The sequence below is a fragment of the Salvia hispanica genome, chromosome 2 (genome assembly GCF_023119035.1).
Source record: "Salvia hispanica cultivar TCC Black 2014 chromosome 2, UniMelb_Shisp_WGS_1.0, whole genome shotgun sequence".
NCBI lineage: Eukaryota > Viridiplantae > Streptophyta > Magnoliopsida > Lamiales > Lamiaceae > Salvia > Salvia hispanica.
Window position 1 is genome coordinate 19860503 of NC_062966.1, and position 20551 is coordinate 19881053.

Consider the following 20551-nt stretch of genomic DNA (forward strand, 5'->3'; position numbering starts at 1 on the left):
AAGACATGATACCTTATTTATAAGCAAAACCAATCGGCTGAAGCATGCAATGGTCGTATGTGATTTACAACACATTACTTGTGCACATAATTATTACTGTATATGTAATGGTGAACCTTAGTAATACTTAATCAATGTAGGATTAATTAATCTATTCTTTAATCACACAACTCTATATTAAAGTGAGAAACTTCAAACCGCTATTTTTCCTTCACCAAAAAATGAATTAGAGAAGTTGATCGAATATGTCACAATCATCTACTCGAAACATAAAATTTTATACTACCAGAATTGATTTAGAGAAACCAAAATATGTCACGGCCATCTACTAGGAAACGTATATAAATCCTATATCATTTAATTTCTCAAAATTTAAGATTTTTTACTCGTACAACCCGATCAAACAGGTTTCATTATGTAAAATTCCGACACAAAATTCATGTTGTCATTATTGAGAAGATAATTTTATTTTATTTAAGCAAAGACTGCCAAGAAAAAATGCACAAATTAACCACAGGAAGTGGTAGGTTCAAGTGTAATCAAGCTAAGAACTTTTGAAAGATGAAACATTTGTAGTATGGGTTAGAAAATACGAAGTCTGCATTTGCAACAACCTATCTTCAAATATAGAAATGCAATCATGCATCTACATATAAAATGTATTTTTTTAAGGTAATGAGAAATGATAGTTTTTTTTTTTTGCTATTTTCACTCCCCAATACAAAAGTTTTCTTTTTGGGAACAAGAAGATTAATTTCACACCATTTTCAAAGTTTACAAGTATGGTTTTGACAGCTTTTCTCTTGTCATTGAGCAAGCAATAATAGTACGCACTTCCAAATAAAGAAGGAAAATAAATGGAGTATAATTTTCAATCGGGACCATGTAAAAGGAGAAAATAACTATACAAGAAAATTAATAAATAAAAATAATAATGTTAAAGAATTACAGTACAGTTTCTAGTGGTTGAATAAGTGCATATATTTCGAGCAATTTGAGCTGTTTTGATTGAGATTGGAGAGAGTACCAAAAAAAAGTGTGTTATGGGATAACGAAAGGAGGGAGGTACGAAAATAGCATTTAATCCAAAAAATTATTTATTTATTTTTTATCTCAATCGATATTACTTCTGTTGTCTAAAAACTATAGTACATACTAATTCATTATATATATTGCATATCTAAAATGACATCGTTTTCTTGAATGGATAGTTACGATAGTACATGTAGATCGTTAGATTGCTACATCACACCCTTAATGCATCGGATTGCCACGTAAGAATTAATTTGGCCACATAAGAATTAATTTGACCGAAATTATAAAGAGTAGAGAGAATAGAAAGCTCGAACTGATGGTGAATCGGGTAGAATTTTCCGGCCAACCGTCCGACCAAGGCGTGGCGGTGGTGGCGCCGGCGTTAGAATGCAAATGTTTTTCGAAGTTATGTAAGAAAGGACTAATACTAAGATTTTCAGATTTTTATATACTTTGCCTCAAAAAGCAATCCAGACGAGAACAGATGAGGCTACATAAAAAAGTTGTTTAACCTTTTCATTACCTTTTTTTGTTATTAATTAGTATTTCCTTACTTTTCAAAAGTTGAATCAACTAAAGAAGATTTTCGATTCCCTTATTTTTCCTTTCCTAAAAATATAAACATCAATTATTTGCAACCGACGCAAATCAACAAATACAAACACATTCCTTCCACAGTATATAACGGTTGATTCATGTTCCTTCACATTGTTTATGATTTAACAATAATTTTGTCCTTAAACTTTTTGCACAAATAATAGAAGCCTAGCCTCCCTTTTCCCAATCATTAGTGCATTTTGAGCCTATGTTAAAAGAATAGGAGATGCCAATGGGAACACACATGTTCTTCTGTATAATAAAGCAATTTATTAATCAATAGTATAATAAAATAAATAGAGTATTAGTTAAAAAAAATTACAAATAGACACAAATTTCACCAACAATCTTTAAATAAAACGAAATAAACACACACAAACACCAAATCACACTGGAAACAAAGATTATAGCGTGGTCAATCACAAATTTAAACTCTGACCCACTATTCAATCGAAAATGAACACAAAAAAATAAATATAACAGTAGCACACTGCACACGTACAATATAAAAAAGATCAAAGCACCAACCCCGACCCCCGGAGCTTCTCCTCCGCGATCCGATCGAACCTCGCGGCCATCTCTTGATCCAAGTAATTCCTCCAATCCCCGACCACCCCCCGCCGGAAGAAAACCCTATTCTCCTCGCCCGACGCCAGCTTCCCGCTCCGGTTCACCTCCAAACCACTCAAACCCTCGAAGCTACATAGCTTTAAAACATCCTCCACAGCACCCTTTTCCTCCTCCTCCGCCGTGAAAGGGCACCCTAGAAACTCGGCCAGCCGCCTCACCTCCTCCCTCGGCCTCTCCTTCATCTCCTCAAACTTTAGAAACAAAACCCTATTGCTATCCTCCCGGCTAAGCTCCCAATACCCGAGGATATGGTCCCAGCACGGCCCGAAAAGGCTCACACCGCGGCAGAACATGTCGAACGCTTCACGGATGGAGTTAACCGGGGAATCGATTGGCTTGAGGCCGTTGGTGAAGTGGTGGAGGGAGACGAAGATGTCCTTGGGGTTTCGACAGAGGTAGACGATTTTGTTGTTGGTGATGGATTTGGGGAGGGAGGAGAGGGGGAGGTGGGTGGAGAAGAGGCGGGGGGAGGAGAGGTCGGGGATTCGTCCATCAGTGTAGTGGTGGATCTCGAGGAAGGGGACGAGGGAGTGGGGGTTGGAGGAGGTGAGGGGGTGGGAGGAGGGGGAGGAGGGGGGGAAGAGGGAGCGGTGGAGGAGGGAGAAGGAGATGGCTTTGAGCCAGGTGGTGCCGGATTTGGGGGTGGAGACGAGGAAGATGTGGTGGGGTTTGGGGAGGAAGTGTTTTTGGCAGGAGAGGACGCCGGCGAGGTGGCGGACGGGGTACCAGAAGCCTTGGTATTGGTAGAGATGGGAAGCAAGCCAACCCTTTTCTTTGGGGAGGCTGGAGATGAAATGCTTCACTTCTTCGCTTAGGGTTTCTTCTTGTTGGAGGTATTTGGGAGTTGGGGGATTAATCGTTTCTGATCCCATTTTCTTCTCTTTTGCTTAGTTACTTGCCATGTTTGTTGCATGGTGGATTTAGATATAGGGAGAGGAGTGTGGACGGGTGGGTCCCGCTAGGACTATAGAAAATAAGAAAATCGAAGAATTTCCTAGGAATAATATACTGTATGATGTGGAATATTGAGTCCGTAATAGAGAGAGACCGAGAAAGAGATAAATTTAGTAAAGTATTAGAGGGAAATAAAATATGGATAAAATAAGAGAAAAAATGATAAAAAAGTGAGTAATAAATTAAGAATAACTTACTAGACTAATTCACAGCAATAATAGGAGTATTTTTTTTTTTTGCATGGCTTTTATGAAATGCGAGTTGAAAATCTAGTGGAATACGGATCAATTTTTCATAAAATTTATCAGTCCCAAGTTAATCGATTCTTAGTTTTTTTTTTGGGACATCTCAAACTAACTAAGCCATTTTTCTCTTTGACAAAAATCAATTATTTTAATTTTCTTTAATTATATATTCCTATATTCTTATTTTCTTCCCATTTAACATCATTTGAATAAATAATAAAATGTTGAACCTATTTATTATTTATAACAAAAGTGAATGGGATTTAATTTGTATTAGACGAGTGAAAAGCAGATGAGATTTTTATTAATGACCAATAGAGTAGAGTATAGGTAGTACTAATTAAAACTATAATATGTAGGTCACGTGATATTTATATCATGGTGGCAGCAGCAATTGAGGTGTATGTCCTGAAATGGCAGTTTTTGGAGCCATATTATTTGGCGATCTTGGGGCACATGATATTGCAGTTTTAATATGCCTTTACGTATAAGTGGACTTTATTTATCTTTTGCAGATCTTGTGAAAGTATACACCAAAACTATGCAACAATTATTATCTTCAATAATTGATCAAATTAATGAGCTCATCTATTTACAACAATGGGCCAATGGCACATTCATTTGGAGCAAAAAGTGACACATCACACACAAATATGCAAATTCTTTTTAGCAAACTCAGACGATTGCCAGTTAAGCGACTGTGCTGTTTGGACTAAAATTTGGATCGGTTAATTTCATTTCAAACGTGTTGAATTCAATGAACTGCGTGCCTTTGAACTAAAACTAAAAGAGTCTGAGGAATGTATTATTTTGTAATTCATGAATATTTGGTTTGTTGCTAGAAATATGAGTTTGAGTTAGTACCTCATTTGAAGGAAGGAGATGGGCTGCGTATTACTACATTTTAAAGTTATAATCCAGAGCATTAAATACACTTTAGGCATATTTGTTTTCAAGAGAGTTCTAAGTTTGGACTTTGTAGTGAAAATTCAAATGTTGCAATTGCATTGTGTAGAATAATGAGATTAGTGTATTATTATTTTCTTTATGTAATTGGATGCAGATAACATTTCAATCAACTATGTTCATTAAGATATTCTTCGATGAAACACCCAAAGTCGCTCGATATACACAATCAACAAGAGAAATATTATAGTTTGCAGCAGATTTCTGTCCTTATTTCCAAATCCTATAATTTTTTGGAATGGTGTCTGAAACCAGAATTTTGCATTGGATAATCAGAGTATTTTTGTTTTTTTATGAATTTGGTGACCTAGAATTGAAGTTCATTCTCAAAAATATAGCATTATTTGTATTTGTTCATAGTACTATGATTTAGCATTAACATTAAATCATCGATTGCAAAATAATAATAATATTAATAATAACACTATTCCCCAAAAATATAACTTCCCAATTTCAAATGAGAATAGAAGTCGCACACAAAAGTAAGAGGAGGAAATTATAAAAAGGTGAGGTTAACCGTTCAAACATAACTTGTTTAATGTCCACTGTCGACCAATGAATATATGCATGTGTTTATTACTACTGGAAATTCACACACATCTCATCATGTAAAACGAATGATTATATATTAAGTGGAAGATTGCTCTGCAGCAAACCATGTGCAAAACATATGTATACTACTAGTATTTGGAGTATTATATATAGAGAGAGAATTGGTATGTTAGTGAACCTGAATTAAAAAAAAATACTATATAAAAATAGATGATGTTTAGGAACGCTTATAAGCATATCAATTCTCATCTTATTAGTACCAAATTTGAACATTAATTGCATTATCTGATTATTAATGTCTTTGATCAGCATCAAAACCTTTTTTTAAAAATAATTAGCAATTCACGTTCTCAAATTACATAAACGTTGTAATCATTGGTCAAGATTTGCCACTACGTGAGTGCCTTGTGCTTCGAAGTTCCAATGGGTCTCATTTTGACATTTCTATCGGTGCCTTAGAGCATCCTTAATCATCTAATTTTATTTATAGGAATAAATACAGTAAATAGATCATGCATTTCATTTTATTTCGTTTATAATACTACTATAATTGTTTCCTTCGACGTCCCTCTGTTGAATTTCACGTCCACAAAAGTTGCGTTCAATTACATTTAATGGATAAAAACATAAAGGAAAAATACGGAGAAATTGAATGGCGGCTATTGGTTGATCGGGTTGTCCTAAATGGTGACGAGTGAAACGGCGTGTCCACTAGCAGCGCACAATAGCAACATAATAGGTGAGGGACCATCAGAAGATCATGTATGAACACGCTTTATGGGCCCTCTTTTTTATTTGTGGGCTCTGATTCCGTGCAGTGTACCAAATCCTGTCCTTAAAAGCCCACAACCATAGGTTCCTATTCAATCAGGTCCCAGATACCACGTACTCCATCCATCCCATAACAAATATTTGCTCTTGATTAAACATAAATTTTAATGGATAAATAGTAAAGTAAAAGAGGAGTAAAAAATACTCCCTCCGTTTCGCCATAATTGAAGCGAAACTTTTCAGCACAGAGTTTTAGAAACAAATATTGAGTGTGTTAAATAAATAGATAAAAAAGTACGAGAGAGAAAAAGGTAGAGATAATGAAGCATAAAGTGAATAAAGTAGAGAGAGTAAAGTAAGAGAGAGAGAGAGAGAAAGAAAAGTTATCATATAAGGAAATGACTCAACTATGAAGAAACTTTCCGAATGGTAAAATGACTCAACTATAGTGAAACAGAGGGAGTAATAATATTTAAAGTATTATTGAAGAATGATTCCAACTATATTAAAGAGAAAAGAATTTGAACTTTCAAATTAAAAAGTATATTATTTTTGTAGAACTAACTAAAAAGAAAAAAGGTATACTGTGCTATCAAAAGTAAATCAAACATATCAACCAAAAGAAAGTGTAGTCTCTTTCTTTCTCATTTTATCTCCCTCTCTCTTCTATTTTATCTCTTTTTCTCTAATATTTTATCAATTAAATATTACTATAACTTTTATAGTCTACCAATGAAATTATTTCAATGAACGAATAGAGTAATAAAATTGATAATTATAATAACTAGCTGTAATTGAGTTCCAAAATTGCAAAACTAGAAGCTTATCGGTAAGGATTATCTACGGTAAACCATAATCCATCTTCTAATACATACACACATATATGAGTGGTATGTGTGTATGTATTAAGAGATGGATAAAGATTTGCCATAAGTGATCCTCTCCGGAAGCTTATCTCTTACTTTAGAGAAAGGTTGACTTATTTAAATTGATGGTTATGATAATAGAGCGAATTGAAATACATTTTGATTTTACTATAAACACCTAACAATTATTAATTGTTTTTATTCTGAAGGTCAAAGTTAAAATGATGTATGAATAGTATATTCTCGTCATCCCGATTAATATATTTCTTGGTTAGTATGTGATTTTAGGAATTAATCCTACAATTTAATAAATTTAATTAGAGAGAAAAAGTTGAACGTAATATTAAAATGGAGAGAGAAAAATATTTTAATTGCAAACATAAATTGGAACGAAAATTTTTTTAAATAGAAATGTGTCATCTTATTTGAAATATTAAAAATAAAACGTGTCATTATTATTGATGCACTATTTATTAGCACAAAAATATCTGCAAGCTTAAAGGGTAGATCTAGTATAAGTAAAGGTCAGTAATGAGATTTCGAACATAAGAAATAAGATTGCAACTGGCAATCATACACTAAGCGTCATATACTATTTATAGACACGGAGTTTTTAGTTTTGGTTTTATAAACTAGACATAAATAAATAAACAAGTATAAAAACAAAATAAAAAGCAAGCTAAAGAATGTAGGATACAACTACTACGACCTAGTGATGATTAATCACAATTATTAGGAAAGTCACAATTCTAGGATAAACCCTCTCTCGAATGCACATATCCAGTAGATTAGACTCTAACTATCAAAGTCTCCTTTCAATAGATTAGATTCTAACTCCTTAAGTTTCTAAGACTCAAGTCCTCACAAAGGGTCCCTTCTCTCGAGTGCAAATAAACCTATGTGTTGTACTCGTTCCTTTTACCACGTAAAACTAGCTATCTCTCGATTAATCTAGTTAAACGGACATAGTTCTAAAGTTGTCCAGACAAAAGAACAATAAAACCACAAGAACAAGCAAAAGAATCTAGGAAAATGTTCGATTCAATAAATCAAAACATATTCATAATAGTCTTCATAAAAAAAAATACAAATGATGTTTAACTACTCATAGACAAGTAGTAAAAACAATAAAAGTACGAGACATGAAAGAGATTGATAAAACCCAAAGTTGAATATTCAATCTCCAGTCTTTTCTTGCCGGATCTACAGAACTCTGCTCCAATGGAAGATGGATGAATTATTTGTGAAATATGGAATGGAAGAATGTGTAGAGGGGTAAAGGATTGGGGCTCTGAACAAGATTGTGAATTAGGTTAAGAGGTATTTATAGGCTACAAAAAGGTTGATTTTTGATAATTTTCGTGCTCTATAATAAATGGGAAAGATTTGGGCAAGAATTTATTTTCTTCCATGAATTTTCGCTTAATTTCCGCCAGCTTTGACTGCACTACGCAATGTTCGTAAAATAGTCATAACTTTCTCCACAGAACTCTGATCAAGTCGTGCATTGTATCCACGCGAAGCTCTTTCGAAGACAAAGAGAATGGTATGAATTAATCACTGATTAGACTTCAAATCTGGTGGGAAAATCGATTTGAATTGAGACAGCTGGACCTTGGCCCTTTTTACACCTTTTTTTGTTTTTTTTTCTATCATTTATCAACAAATACGTTAAAATTACCAAATGTATAACATATGCAATTTAAGAACATAATTTGCATGATTGACATTTTAAACAAGTCAAATCTAGTTCTTAAATTAAAACATGCAAAATCCGTATTTGTCAATTATATGTTACATTACTTTATGAGATATGAAACTCGTACTTTATACATTTTCCCTATATTTATAGTTCATTCATTCACAAAATAAAATTATTTTGTTATTTTGAAATGTATGTCACTATATGCCTCATTTGATGTTTACTTTAATGCCCTCACATTTCACCGATTCATTTAACTTATACGCTTATTATAAATTTAACATATAAAAATGAGACCGACTATATCTCGGTATATTCTTTCGCATATCTTAAAGTAACATTGAATCTGAAACTTTATTTTGTAAATGAAAGCAGTAATCTCCATCTCTTCAAGAAATGCTTCTAATTACATGAGGGCCATAGATTTTATGTAGAAAGCCGTGTTTAATTGGACGATTTAAAATTGAAATTGACGTACACAAAATTTGGTGGAAATTACATGGTGCCAAGAAATGAAGAAAACTTTAATTTGATGATGTGACTTAAATTTTAGTTTACACCAATTCGAGATAACTGATTTCGTGTTGTGGCGTCGAATTGTTTGTAATGAGAAATTTGGTAAAAAATCAAAATATACGATTTAATGTTAGCCACCATTATAAAACAAAACATTAGGTACATTACGGATCAAATGTGATTTGGAAGTGACTACTGCTAATCACCTACATATAGAATCACATTACACTGATGACTGATACTTGAATTTTATACAATGGAACATTTGATGAAAATATCAAATAGGAATATTTCAATTTTAGATGTATCATCACCAAAATTTATTACGGTAGTTTTCGACCTATTCTTTTGCACTCCCTCCGTCTTTTGGACATGAAAATTAAGAAATTATATTCAATGAGTTAAAAGATGGAGTAACAAATTAAAAATAGGAGAAAGAAAAAAAAAGATATAAGAAAAAGTACAGATAGAGTAAAAGTAAGAGTGATATAAAATAACTCAGCTTAGCTGAGACGGAGAGAGTACTGTATATATAGCCATTAATAGAATATTAATTTCTATGCTAAAAAGAATATACAAACTCATAATTCAATAAATACATTTTTATAAATGTCAACAAAGTATCATAACTAAATTGCTTCTACTGTTGAATCATATGATAGCTAGAGTCATTTTTTGATACATGATCTGAAATAGAGGCCAAGAACATTGGATTGTGACTGTAATTAATTAGTTGCAAAATTATGCTAAAATCTTCATTTATGTTATTATCTACTACTATTAGGGAGAGAAATTGACGGTTGCAATTATAGGCTTTTGACCTTAATAAATAAAAGAAGTCATATCAAACATCACAGTAATTTTGGTCAGTGTGTATATCTTATATGTGAAACATTCTGAAAATGGAATGCATATAATTTTGAAATAACCTAAAACATACCAAAAAAAAAACACCATTGTTCATAGACAAGTTCTTGTAATCCTTAATCTTTATATTAATACTGTTACACATTTTATTTCATCTACAAGACTACAATTAGTAAATAGGCCTTGGAGTTGAAAGTGGTCTCTATTCTAGTGGATTGATTTTTTTTATATTATAAAAAAAATTATGTAAAACGAACTAATGACTGCCGATTGAATGTAAATTACAATAAAATTAAAATTGAAGACCGAATCTGCAATTTTATAAAATAAAACGTGAATGAAGATGGTGATCAGTACAATTTGAATATTAGTGGTCCCATACATTATAATATCAAATACTATTATAATTTTCATAAAAATGGAAAATAAAGCATAGTGCGCATCGGCCTGAATGTGTCATTCGCTTGTCATTATTTTATTTTTGTCAAAGTCAATAATAAAATTTCAACTACTTCGCTCCCACACAGACAAATTTAAATTATTTTGTACTTGTACATTTTTTTCGTACTAATCTTAACAAACAAGCAATACATTCGTTTTCAACCCTTTATCTAATGATATGAGCTTTCGTGTTTTGATTGTGGTTGTATAGGTCATTTTTCAATTATGTGTCACACTTTTGATAGTATATAACAATATTGTAATATAATGATAGGAAAAATACAATAATTACCACAACCGGCCGGAGACTTTAACTTTTAAATAATCTTGTTTCTTAGAGGCTCCTAGACATAAGTGGTGCTATGATGTGACATCAAATTAATAATTCTATGTATTAATATCAACAAATGGAGTATGAGGGCATGTGTAGTGGGGCGGACGATCTGCAGCATCGCTGACGATGGGTTATCCATCGTCCGCGGCCGATACATCGTCCGCGGATGATGCGCGGAGGATACTCATCGTTCGTCGCATCGTCCGCCACTGTGGACGACGCGGACGATGGGTAACGGATGATGCGACGCGTTTCCATTTTATTTTTTAATTTTATTAAGTTTTTAAAACCTATATATTCCTTTTCACTTCATTTTTCACTCACTTCACTCTCAAATTCACACTTCACACTACATTTTCTAAATTTCAAGCAAAATGGATTCTAGAGATTATCCGAATAGTCCGATGTTCGGTGGTGCACGATGGCCGGGTACAGAACCCGACGAATACCGGCCATTCGACACCAACGCCGAGACGATCCCGACTTCAGCACCGACCCGTACGGGCTGCCCGACATGGAGCTTTCTCCCACCGCCCCTCCTCCGCCGCCGCCGCGTCTGGGTCCGCCACCAAGAAGAAGCGGACCAAGGCACGAGCCCAGAAGTTGCCTACAACGGAGGTGTGTGAAGAGTTCGCCACGGGAAGGACGAACTACTCCGACCCCGAATCCATCGTCTTGACGAGATGTTGGATTGATGTTTCGGAGGATCCGGTGTACGCCAACAACCAGAAGGTGATTGCGTATTGGGAGCGCATCGCCGAGAAATACAACGCGGCCAAGCCGGCGTACGCGTACAAGCGCCACAGGGAGCAGCTCCGCAAGCACTGGGATCAAATAAAGAAGCAGGTAAATTTGTTCGCGGGGGAGTACGAGAAATGCGAGAGGGAGCAGGGAAGTGGCGAGAGTCTCGCGGGATGTGCGGGACAAAGCGATGCAGCCGTACATTTCATTGTACGGCGATTTCAAGCACTTCCAGTCCTGGGCGCTCTTGAGGGACAAGCAGAAGTTCGTTGGTGGTGTGATTCCCCAATCAACGGCGGCGAGGAGGAGGGCGTCGAAGCGCACCCTCGCTGATTATACAAGTAGCTATAGCGGCGCGTCTCCAATGGACCTCAACAGTCCGGTGTTCGAGGATGAGAGTTCCGGCACACCGATGTCCTCCCGGCGTCCCCCTGGCGTCAAGGCTGCCAAGGGCAAGGGCAAGGCCACATCCTCCTCCGCCGCGCCGCCTGACCAGGCCTCGTCGCCGACCCCGAGTTCGACGCCGTCCGCGACTTCGACTGCGGCCCATGCCTACCGGATTTGGCGGCCTCCTCCGACTACAGGACGTTGTTGGACGCGCACACCGCCCTCATGCAGGCGACCAACCCGGCTCAAATCGAAGGCATCCAGCGGAATGATCGATGGCCTCAGCCGCAAGTTGGGACTACTCTAGACCAGCCTCATTTTTTTTGTATTTAGTGCTTTTTTTTTTTTTCTTAATTTGTAACTTTTTTTTAATTAAGTAAATTTAGTATTTCCCTTTAATTTTATTGTTTTTATATGTTTATTTTTATTTACATTTGCAACCTAAAAATATAAATACAAAATAGAAGTAAAATGCTTAGGGCGTCGCTTAGGGCGGGCTATAGTCCGCCCCACTGCAGGTGGAATAGGAGGAGGATAAAAATGCTGACGTGGCGGTGCATAGAGCGTCGCTTAGGGCATCGCTTAGGGTGTCCCATTGTGGATGCCCTAACGAATTGTCAATATTATTGTATAAATATTTATTTAAAAACCTCTATTGTTAAAAAAAAAAAAGCATGTGAATATTATTACTCGGTTCAAATTTTTAAATATATAAAAGTATTAGTTTGTGTTTGTTTGTGGTTATAATCATCTTAGAGCATTTATAGACTATTGTTGTTGTCTCATAACTTTCATCTATTTACTTATAGTACTCGCATCGGTTTTTACTACTATCAATTTACACTCACAATACTATCACTATATACCATGTGTCATCTCGTCAAAACGGGCACCTCCAAAGCATCCCTTGCCCGTTTCTTCTGGGCGTGATTTGTGTTGTGTATTCTACTTGATAAGCATTTGAAGCCGTCCTATCATATTGCATCACATAATAAAGTATATTCTTATTTTTAAAAAATTATTAGTAAAATTTGTATTGAATGCATATTATTTTTGTATCATAGATAAGTCGGACAACGTAATCAACAAGGTCGACTTTGTTATCATATCATTAAAATTCAGAATCATAGTCGCATTTCAAATAAATTGTTTGAAATTTGCATGATTTGCATATGGGAATTCATAATTTTTATTCTTATAAACAAAAATACGAGTATAACATAGCATTTCACAATTCCCGGCAAGTAAAATTATGTTCTCAAATTCTTAAGATATGGCAATCATCCAAAAATGAAATGAAATATTCAAATATGAGTATTATTATTAGTTCAGTCTAAACTCTAAAGCGTAATTATAGTAACACAAGTAACACCCCGTAAACCGAATTCAATATAACGACTACTACTATAAAAATGAGTAAAAAAGGGAAAACGAAAGTAAATATTAGTACTACCAAATCAACCAACCTTTGATTTGCTTTCACCTTTGACTAAATAATTAAAAAAAATGAAAATACTAAAAAATTGTCTCACTCTCTCTAGATTCTAATTATATCCCAATCACGATTCCATTGTCAGGATCAGCCCTCATCCCGTAAACAATTATTCTTAATCTAGGGATCTACGTTTAATTAACATATCACATGGTTCCAAAACGACACCGTATTGAATTAATGGGCCTTGGCTCAAGAAATAAAACCAAGGGTAATTATATTAGGCGTTATTAATTTACTAGAATTAAGCACAACATAAAACAAATATTTAGATACACGCCATCTGTATGTATGTATGCGAAGAGAGAGAAAGTTGACTATATGTGTGTTGGAAGTGATTGCCTTTTTCACTTGGTATTAAAAACGCCATACATCGCAGCCATCTCTCTCTCTCTCTCTCAAATCCTCTTCCAAGGATGCGTTTGTCTCTTATCGTATTCATACGTCTGTGAATCAGCTCAATCGCTGCGATGCTGTGTCGTTTACCCGGCTGAGATATCGCCACCATTTTTTTTTAACTGAAAAAAGGGTAATCCTCTCTGATTTTGTTCTTTGCGGATTTGTGGCAGAATTTTAGGTTTCTGAAAAAGTATTGTTTAAGCTGTATTTCGTATTGTGTGATTTTTGTACGCCAAAATTGCGTATTCGTAATTTTGGGGTGGATCGTATTTTTTTAATCGTTTGGTGATGTCTTCGTTTACTGTTCTTCCGCTGATTTAGGCTGTTATGATTGTCTCTTTCCGTAACTTTTCTCTCGATTGTTTTGCTTTCTTCTCTCAATTATTGAGCATCTTTCTGAAATGGTCCAGTGAAAGGGGATTTTGGCAGACTTTTTTTGTGAATCGATATAAGGGCACCTCGATTAAATAGGTATTTGAGTATTGAGATTTTGGTTATTAGGGAGTATAATCAAGCCTCTCAAATTTTAGGAATTTTGAATTTGGGGAATTATTTTTTTAAATCAAGTGGGAGAGGGTTTTAGGAGATTTGATTTGTTTAGATCTGAATGCTAGAGAATGTGTCATACAGAGGAGCTGGCAAATGATGTAGTTGGGCAGTGGGGTTTTTGACTTTGAAGCTTGAAATATAGATTAAAAAAAGTAAGTGTATTTTAGCTGTTAAAGATTTGTTGGGATGTTTGAAAAAAGTGGGAGACTTTATCTTTGTCCTCTTCTTCACCTTTAGACAAAGGGAAGATTCCAAAGCTCAAGTCTACTGTCTTTGCCCAATTTTTTATAGGTTATTAGTATTTATTTATTTGTGTAAAAGAAATTTGCTAATTGTTGTTTCTTTTGTTTCTTCTAATCTAAAATAAGCACGACGTAAGAGCTTTTGCATTTGCGATTAAATACTTAAAAAGATATTTTCCCATAACAGAACCAGTTAATTGGTGAAGATATACACCTTAGCCTTCTTGTCTGGATATCAATAAAATGTTGCTCATCAGCAAAAGGAAAGTTGAGGTAATCAGTTTGTGGTTTTTAAGGTCTTCATTAGTTCATTTATTTATTTTGCTCTCTTAAGAGCAATCAAGGCCAGGAAACATTTATTGTCTATGGATGCTCTAGGAATATTCTTGGATGCAGCTTTTATTTGCATTTGCAAACATATGATGCTTTAACTTTGTGAACCTTAATCCCAGAATTATATGGCCTTTGATATTAAGATCGGTCCAGTTTAATATTTAATGTTCTTTTTAATTATTTTTTCCTTCTATAGGGATGACTTTTGTCTATGATCATAAAGTATATGCTTGTTTTCAGAACACTGCTTTATATAAATTTTTTGTATTATATAGAATGCTGGTTGCTAAGTTTTAGCGATCTATCATCTTTAACGATTCAGTTTTGATTACCAATTTGACTATCTCTCAACTATTATATTCTTAAGATTTCAAACAAAAATAAGCTATCCGAAGTTGTATGTGTATTTTTTTGAACCTTTGCTAAATGCATTTTGCAGCAATTTTTGACCTGCTGAAGAATCATGACCATGAAGGAAACTTGGAAGGAAACCACCTTTGATTCAAGATTTTTAGGGGGAGAGACTGATGCCCTGACAGTCGAAAGTAAAGAAAGATATGCGTTAAATGATTCTAGAGTTGATGCCAGTATTACAGAATTAGAGGCAAAAGATCGAGATAACTGTTCAAATTTTAAAGTTGCGGATGACTCCTTTGTTGATGATGAAAATGGAACGTTGGCTTCTCCTTGGAAGGAAGGTCAAAATGGACTCTCACATCATCTAGTCACAGATAAGGGAACAATAAATTTTCCTACTAAGGAAAGTAAAGATGGACAAGCACGTAATGGAAGCAGTTTGGATAAGGATGCAGATTCATTGTCTTCTGACTCGTGTGATATGGACAATGAGCAGGGAAGTCCAGACCGTAAAAGTTTTGACACAGTTGAAGAATTAGCTGACTGTAATGGAAGGGATTCCAGAGATTCGAGTTCTCTGTTGTTTACTGATAAGAATGTATTGGAATGTGATCTTCCAGTGTCGGAGGTTTGCTATAGAGAGATTGGTTGTCAAATGTTGAAGGATATATGTGTTGATGAAGGGAGGTCCGAGAAAGATTCAAATGAAATAGAAAGTTCTATGCCTCCCCTGCCTCCTAATGACAATGTCGATCTTGAGACTAAGGAAGATCCGTCGATGGATGCCAATAGAATTACTGGTAATCAATGTGGGAGTAAAGATGAAAATGACAGAGTAAAATTCATCTCTCAGGAAAAGCTAGATTCTTACCTAGAGAATGAAGTGGAGGCGAGCGAAGCATGCTTTGATGGAGCTTCTAAGGCTGAGAATAATTCTTCAAATGGCTCCCTTGCTGATAGGAAACTTCCAAATGAAACTTTTGGTTATCTGCCAGACCAGGTTTTTGATTCTCAACTTTGCTCCACCCACCATTTTTGTACTAGCTGATTGGTTGCTTTGAACTTTGCTATATGTCACCAATTTTTGTTCTATCGCATTGCTTCCTAGTTGCCTGCCTTTCTCTCCGTAGCATGAACTACTTCATATTGCTGTATAATCTTGTGGTGTCTTATTCATGAAGTTTATTTATATTTGCTATAATATTCCTGACAGGTTCTTGATCAAGAAGCAGTACCTGAATGTCCTGCTGCATCATCAGCCGAAGCAGAAGGCACGAGGAAAGATGTTCAAGCTAGCTGCCTAGCATATAATAGAAAGGTTGAAAATGGAACCATTATTTTCCACTTCAACTCCCCTGATGGGGTGGTAGTTGGAAACAACGTGGCTGAAGATTTTACGGAACAGTCTGCTGAGTTGGGGGATATGCACAAGGATCTAAATGCTGGAGATCTTCCAGCTGCTGTGGAAGCGAAAGTTCAGTTCACAAGCAACGGAGATGATTCCCTGCAACATTCCCTGGTAAGCAATGAAGGGAATTCTGATAGTGGGACTGCGACAAATGAAGGATCCCTTAGTCATAAGCAAGAGGATTCTGATGATATTCCCCTAGATGATGGCCCAGTTCAGTCTCCTAGCAGCAAAAGCCCAGTAGCCACAAATGATTCACAGGCGGCAAATGCTCCAAACCACGATAAAAAGGATTCTGGAGACGTTCCAGTTACTAACCAGTTACAACATGATATGGGTGAGACAAGCTTCTCTGCAGCTAGCATGATCGCATATTCTGGACCAATAGCCTTTTCCGGGAGTCTATCTCATCGATCTGATGGCAGCACAACAAGCGGGAAATCTTTTGCTTTCCCAGTGTAAACATCCTCCCCTTATCAAATTTTGCCTCCCCTTGTTACTTCTTCTCCAGTGATCTCATTGGCTATGTCTTATATCTCCTCTTTGCAGATTACAGTCCGAGTGGAATAGCAGCCCGGTTCGAATGGCAAAAGCGGATAGGACAAGATTTAGAAAACACAAGGGTTGGAGATCCGGTCTTCTCTGCTGTAGATTCTGAGTGCTTTTGTGATAGCTTTATTAGTGAACAAGTATACGTCTCAAAATTTCAGAAATGGATTATTGTAAGTATGTGAGTCGATATTTATACGACAGGTTTTTGATTGTCACAGCTGTTTCCCCTTAAGCTCATGTCCCAAATTTTCTTTAATTTTTTGCCCCTCCTTTGTTATTTGTGTTTATATCGTTTGCAAAGTTGAAATCATTGTTTTGACTTATGCTATTGTAATGGGTGTTGGGCTTTGTTAAAGAAGAGATCCCAATCCTTCTTCATTTGGGCTTTGCAGAAGGGGAAGGTTACTCTCTTTAATGAAAGAAATTCGAAAACTATTTTCGTCATTTAATTTTGCCATCACTGGAAATCTATTCCGGAGCATATAATAGATTAAATCCCAAAAGGATACTGAAAACTTTTAATGAAGATATTTGAACTATACTACTATTTGTATTTGGTAATGAAATTTTAAACTGGTTCCAACTTCCCAGCTACTATAATACTGCTATATATATCTTCAAGAAAAAATTGCTATGCCAATCAATCACAATTGCAGAAACAGAGAAAAAAATCATAATTGTAGAAAGTAGAAACAGAAAAAAAAAATGAGAGAATTCATTTCTGCAATTATGATTAATTAATGGTTCGACACACTGAAGTTGATATGCTAATTACATTAAATAAAAAAATTTAGCCATCCCTATTCGAATTGATGAATAGCTAGATAACCAACTTAATTGATTCAGCTATCCTAATCAATTAATTACCATATCATAGAACTGTAGGATTTCACACGCGTGAGATTAAACTATAATACAATACTACTATACACGTAAAGTGATAAATTTTTGGACCACACTATATAATTTAAACCGCAATTAATATTATGGAAAACTTTATATATACAACTTAATTAAAAAATGTAAATAATTTTATGAAAGCCACTGAGATAATAATATTCAAACAGAACCCCTATATATTTTTTTAATTACCCTTGAAAATATAAAAAGAATTAAGTGAAATATTAATGTTGTGATTAATTAATAGGAGTAGTACTATACAACGAACTAAGGTAGCAATTAGCATTGTGTGTGAGTTGGATGGTTCATTAAGAAGCGTGTAATTAGTGAACAAAAAAAACGCAGTAGGTGACAAGAATTCAACCCAAATTGCGTGAATAAGTTCCGTTTCCTAAAAAAAGGAAATATAAAAAATTAGGGTTTCTGTGTACTTAGTTTTGGAACTCTGAATTTTGTGCTCTGTGTATGTTCTTGATTCTCTTTTCCTCTCTCTCTCTCTCTCTGCTATAAATCCCTTGTTTCTGAAAGCCAAAACTGGAAAACCACACAACAAAAAAACCTTTTTGAATCTTAGTTATGGAATTGCTAACCCTAACAGTCTCAGTTCTACTAGCTATGTCATTTCTGTCGGCACCATGTGCTTCCGACCAACTCAATCTCAACAAACAAGGTAATACTATTTGTCAAGTTTTTGCTTATTTATACTTCAATTTGTATCTATTGTAACCTTTTATTGGGAATTATATATGCAGATGATCATGCAATGTTTGCTCAGCCTCTATTGCCAAGAAAGCTCATGAATCTCAATCATGAAATAGTTAGTAATTTTTCTGCTTTCTTCTTCTTTTCTATTTTGATTATGGCTTGCTAACTCGAACTGCATCCGTCATTCAGGCGAAGAGCGCTTCGTCTGAGGGAGATTTAGCCGTGCACGGTGAATTTCCACAAGCTTCATCAGGTAACTAAGCTTTCTATTTTGATAGTTTAGGAGGAAAATAATATGACAATTGAAGTACTTCTTGAGATGAATTAATTTATGCATGAAAATTTTCATTTTTATGTTTTTGCACTATGTGTTTGATCAGAGAAACAAACATGTATCACCTCGTGCAACTTCTATTTTGGCAATTTAGAAGGAAAAAAAACTGATCATTTCATTTCATCAGATTTCCTTTTGTTAAATAAACTATGCATGAAATGTTTCGTTTTATGGTTTTTGCACCCTTTGTACCATCCATGGTAGTGACTTATATTCAATATATTTGCATGATCATGTTCAAGATTGATGATTTTTCCAATTTTTGTTATAACAACAAGATAGTGATGATCTTGCTAATCTATTCAAACTCAAATAATTCATTCTATTTATAAACTAAGCTCATGATATGGAGCGTGGCACTATATAGTCCAGAAGCTATCAGTACAAACAGCAAACAAGAATCAATCAATGTTGACAAAAATCCATTACATTTAAATAATTTTGTCACAATTTCATTAGTCAAATTTAATTTATGTCTTATATATACTAAGTACAAATTGATAATCTTTGTCTGCAGGTACCAAACAACATGAAAAAGAAGAAAATTTTATAAATGCAAAAGAAGAAGATGATGATGAAGAAGAAGGTTCCAACAAATCGGAATATTTTACAATGGATTATAGGTGGGTCAGAAGAAGGCGTCCCATACATAACAAGCAAATCCCATTTGTCCCATAAAACATGGGTTTTTGCTACTAATTTAGGGAGGCATTTGAGCCAATTTTGATGGACAATTACAAATTCTCAACTAGATAAAAAAAATAATTAATGTGTAGTTTTGTACTTTGTATCTTTCTTAAGATTAGTTATGTGTATGGTTAAGTATATTAAGGAAGAGAATGAGGGAATTATGTCTCGTTTTGTGGCCGACAATTTTGTAACAAATTATATATGGTGTAATAATCTAGGAGTTTATTACTATCACTATGTTCAATGCTCAAATTTCTTTACTTTTTGTCTCGGTTTCTATGTGGTCAAAGGGGTCTAATTAATTTCTAGAATCTAATAAGCCCTCAATTACATTAATATATAATTGTATGATAGTGCTACTAATTTATAAGATGCCGTACATTTGGGGCATGAATCAAGAATGTATATGACTTTGGTAATACCGCTGCTTATTGATGTTTGTGTGAACATTTTGAACCATGGAAACTTGTTACCAATTCAAAAATTAATTAAACAGAACTCTAACTCTCCAAATCACACAAAAAACTATTTAAAAGAACTCACACAATCAACCACATCAGTAAATTTCACATACTATATTAAGGGCAAACAATGGCAAATACTCCAGAAACAACAATTAGAGACGTAACTATTTACATAGAAATCCCGGAGATTAAAAATAAAAATAAAAATTAGAGACTTAACTATTTACATAGAAATCCCGGAGATTAAAAATAAAAAAAAAATTGGACCATTTCTCGATTTATGCGTGTCATCCTTGCGCAGGGGCCATGCTAATCTTCTCTGTATCGTTCCAATTTTATCGGATGTTCCCGAAGGAACAACACTCATGGTAAGGTTCAACAATATATACGCACGAAAACTTCTTTGTTTGTTCGATGTGGGATCAGAACCACATTTCGGAACGTTGAAAATTGGGCTGGGCTTTGTGTAGTTAAAGCCTTTATTAATTTGAATCTATAGGTTAATGTAATTTATAAAAAATT

At 34.8% G+C, this 20551-nt stretch overlaps 3 protein-coding genes and 1 non-coding gene across 5 annotated transcripts; 2 read left to right on the forward strand and 2 right to left on the reverse strand.

Moving 5' to 3' along the window:
* Positions 1–1920: 1920 nt before the first annotated feature.
* Positions 1921–3171, reverse strand: LOC125204876 (cytosolic sulfotransferase 5-like). Its single transcript, XM_048103632.1, has one exon. The coding sequence runs from the start codon at positions 3132–3134 to the stop codon at positions 2148–2150; it is 987 nt and encodes a 328-aa protein (XP_047959589.1). The 5' UTR covers positions 3135–3171; the 3' UTR covers positions 1921–2147.
* Positions 3172–13443: 10272 nt separating this feature from the next.
* On the forward strand, positions 13444–17151 carry LOC125207557 (dentin sialophosphoprotein-like). 2 transcript variants are annotated; one of them, XM_048106949.1, is made up of 5 exons: positions 13444–13625; positions 14474–14559; positions 15059–15976; positions 16190–16842; positions 16934–17151. In XM_048106949.1, the coding sequence occupies exons 3-5, from the start codon at positions 15083–15085 to the stop codon at positions 17040–17042; spliced, it is 1656 nt and encodes a 551-aa protein (XP_047962906.1). In that variant the 5' UTR covers positions 13444–13625; positions 14474–14559; positions 15059–15082; the 3' UTR covers positions 17043–17151. The 2 variants fall into 2 exon arrangements, with proteins under 2 accessions (XP_047962906.1, XP_047962905.1); XM_048106948.1 differs by lacking the exon at positions 14474–14559.
* Positions 17152–18323: 1172 nt separating this feature from the next.
* Positions 18324–19799, forward strand: LOC125208463 (protein GOLVEN 6-like). Its single transcript, XM_048108089.1, has 4 exons — positions 18324–18506; positions 18589–18653; positions 18731–18794; positions 19393–19799. Exons 1-4 carry the CDS (start codon positions 18413–18415, stop codon positions 19551–19553), a joined length of 384 nt encoding a protein of 127 aa, XP_047964046.1. The 5' UTR covers positions 18324–18412; the 3' UTR covers positions 19554–19799.
* A 485-nt stretch (positions 19800–20284) lies between these two features.
* Positions 20285–20387, reverse strand: LOC125208722. The gene has a single exon (XR_007174203.1). It is a non-coding gene; the product is annotated as a U6 spliceosomal RNA (small nuclear RNA).
* Positions 20388–20551: the final 164 nt, after the last annotated feature.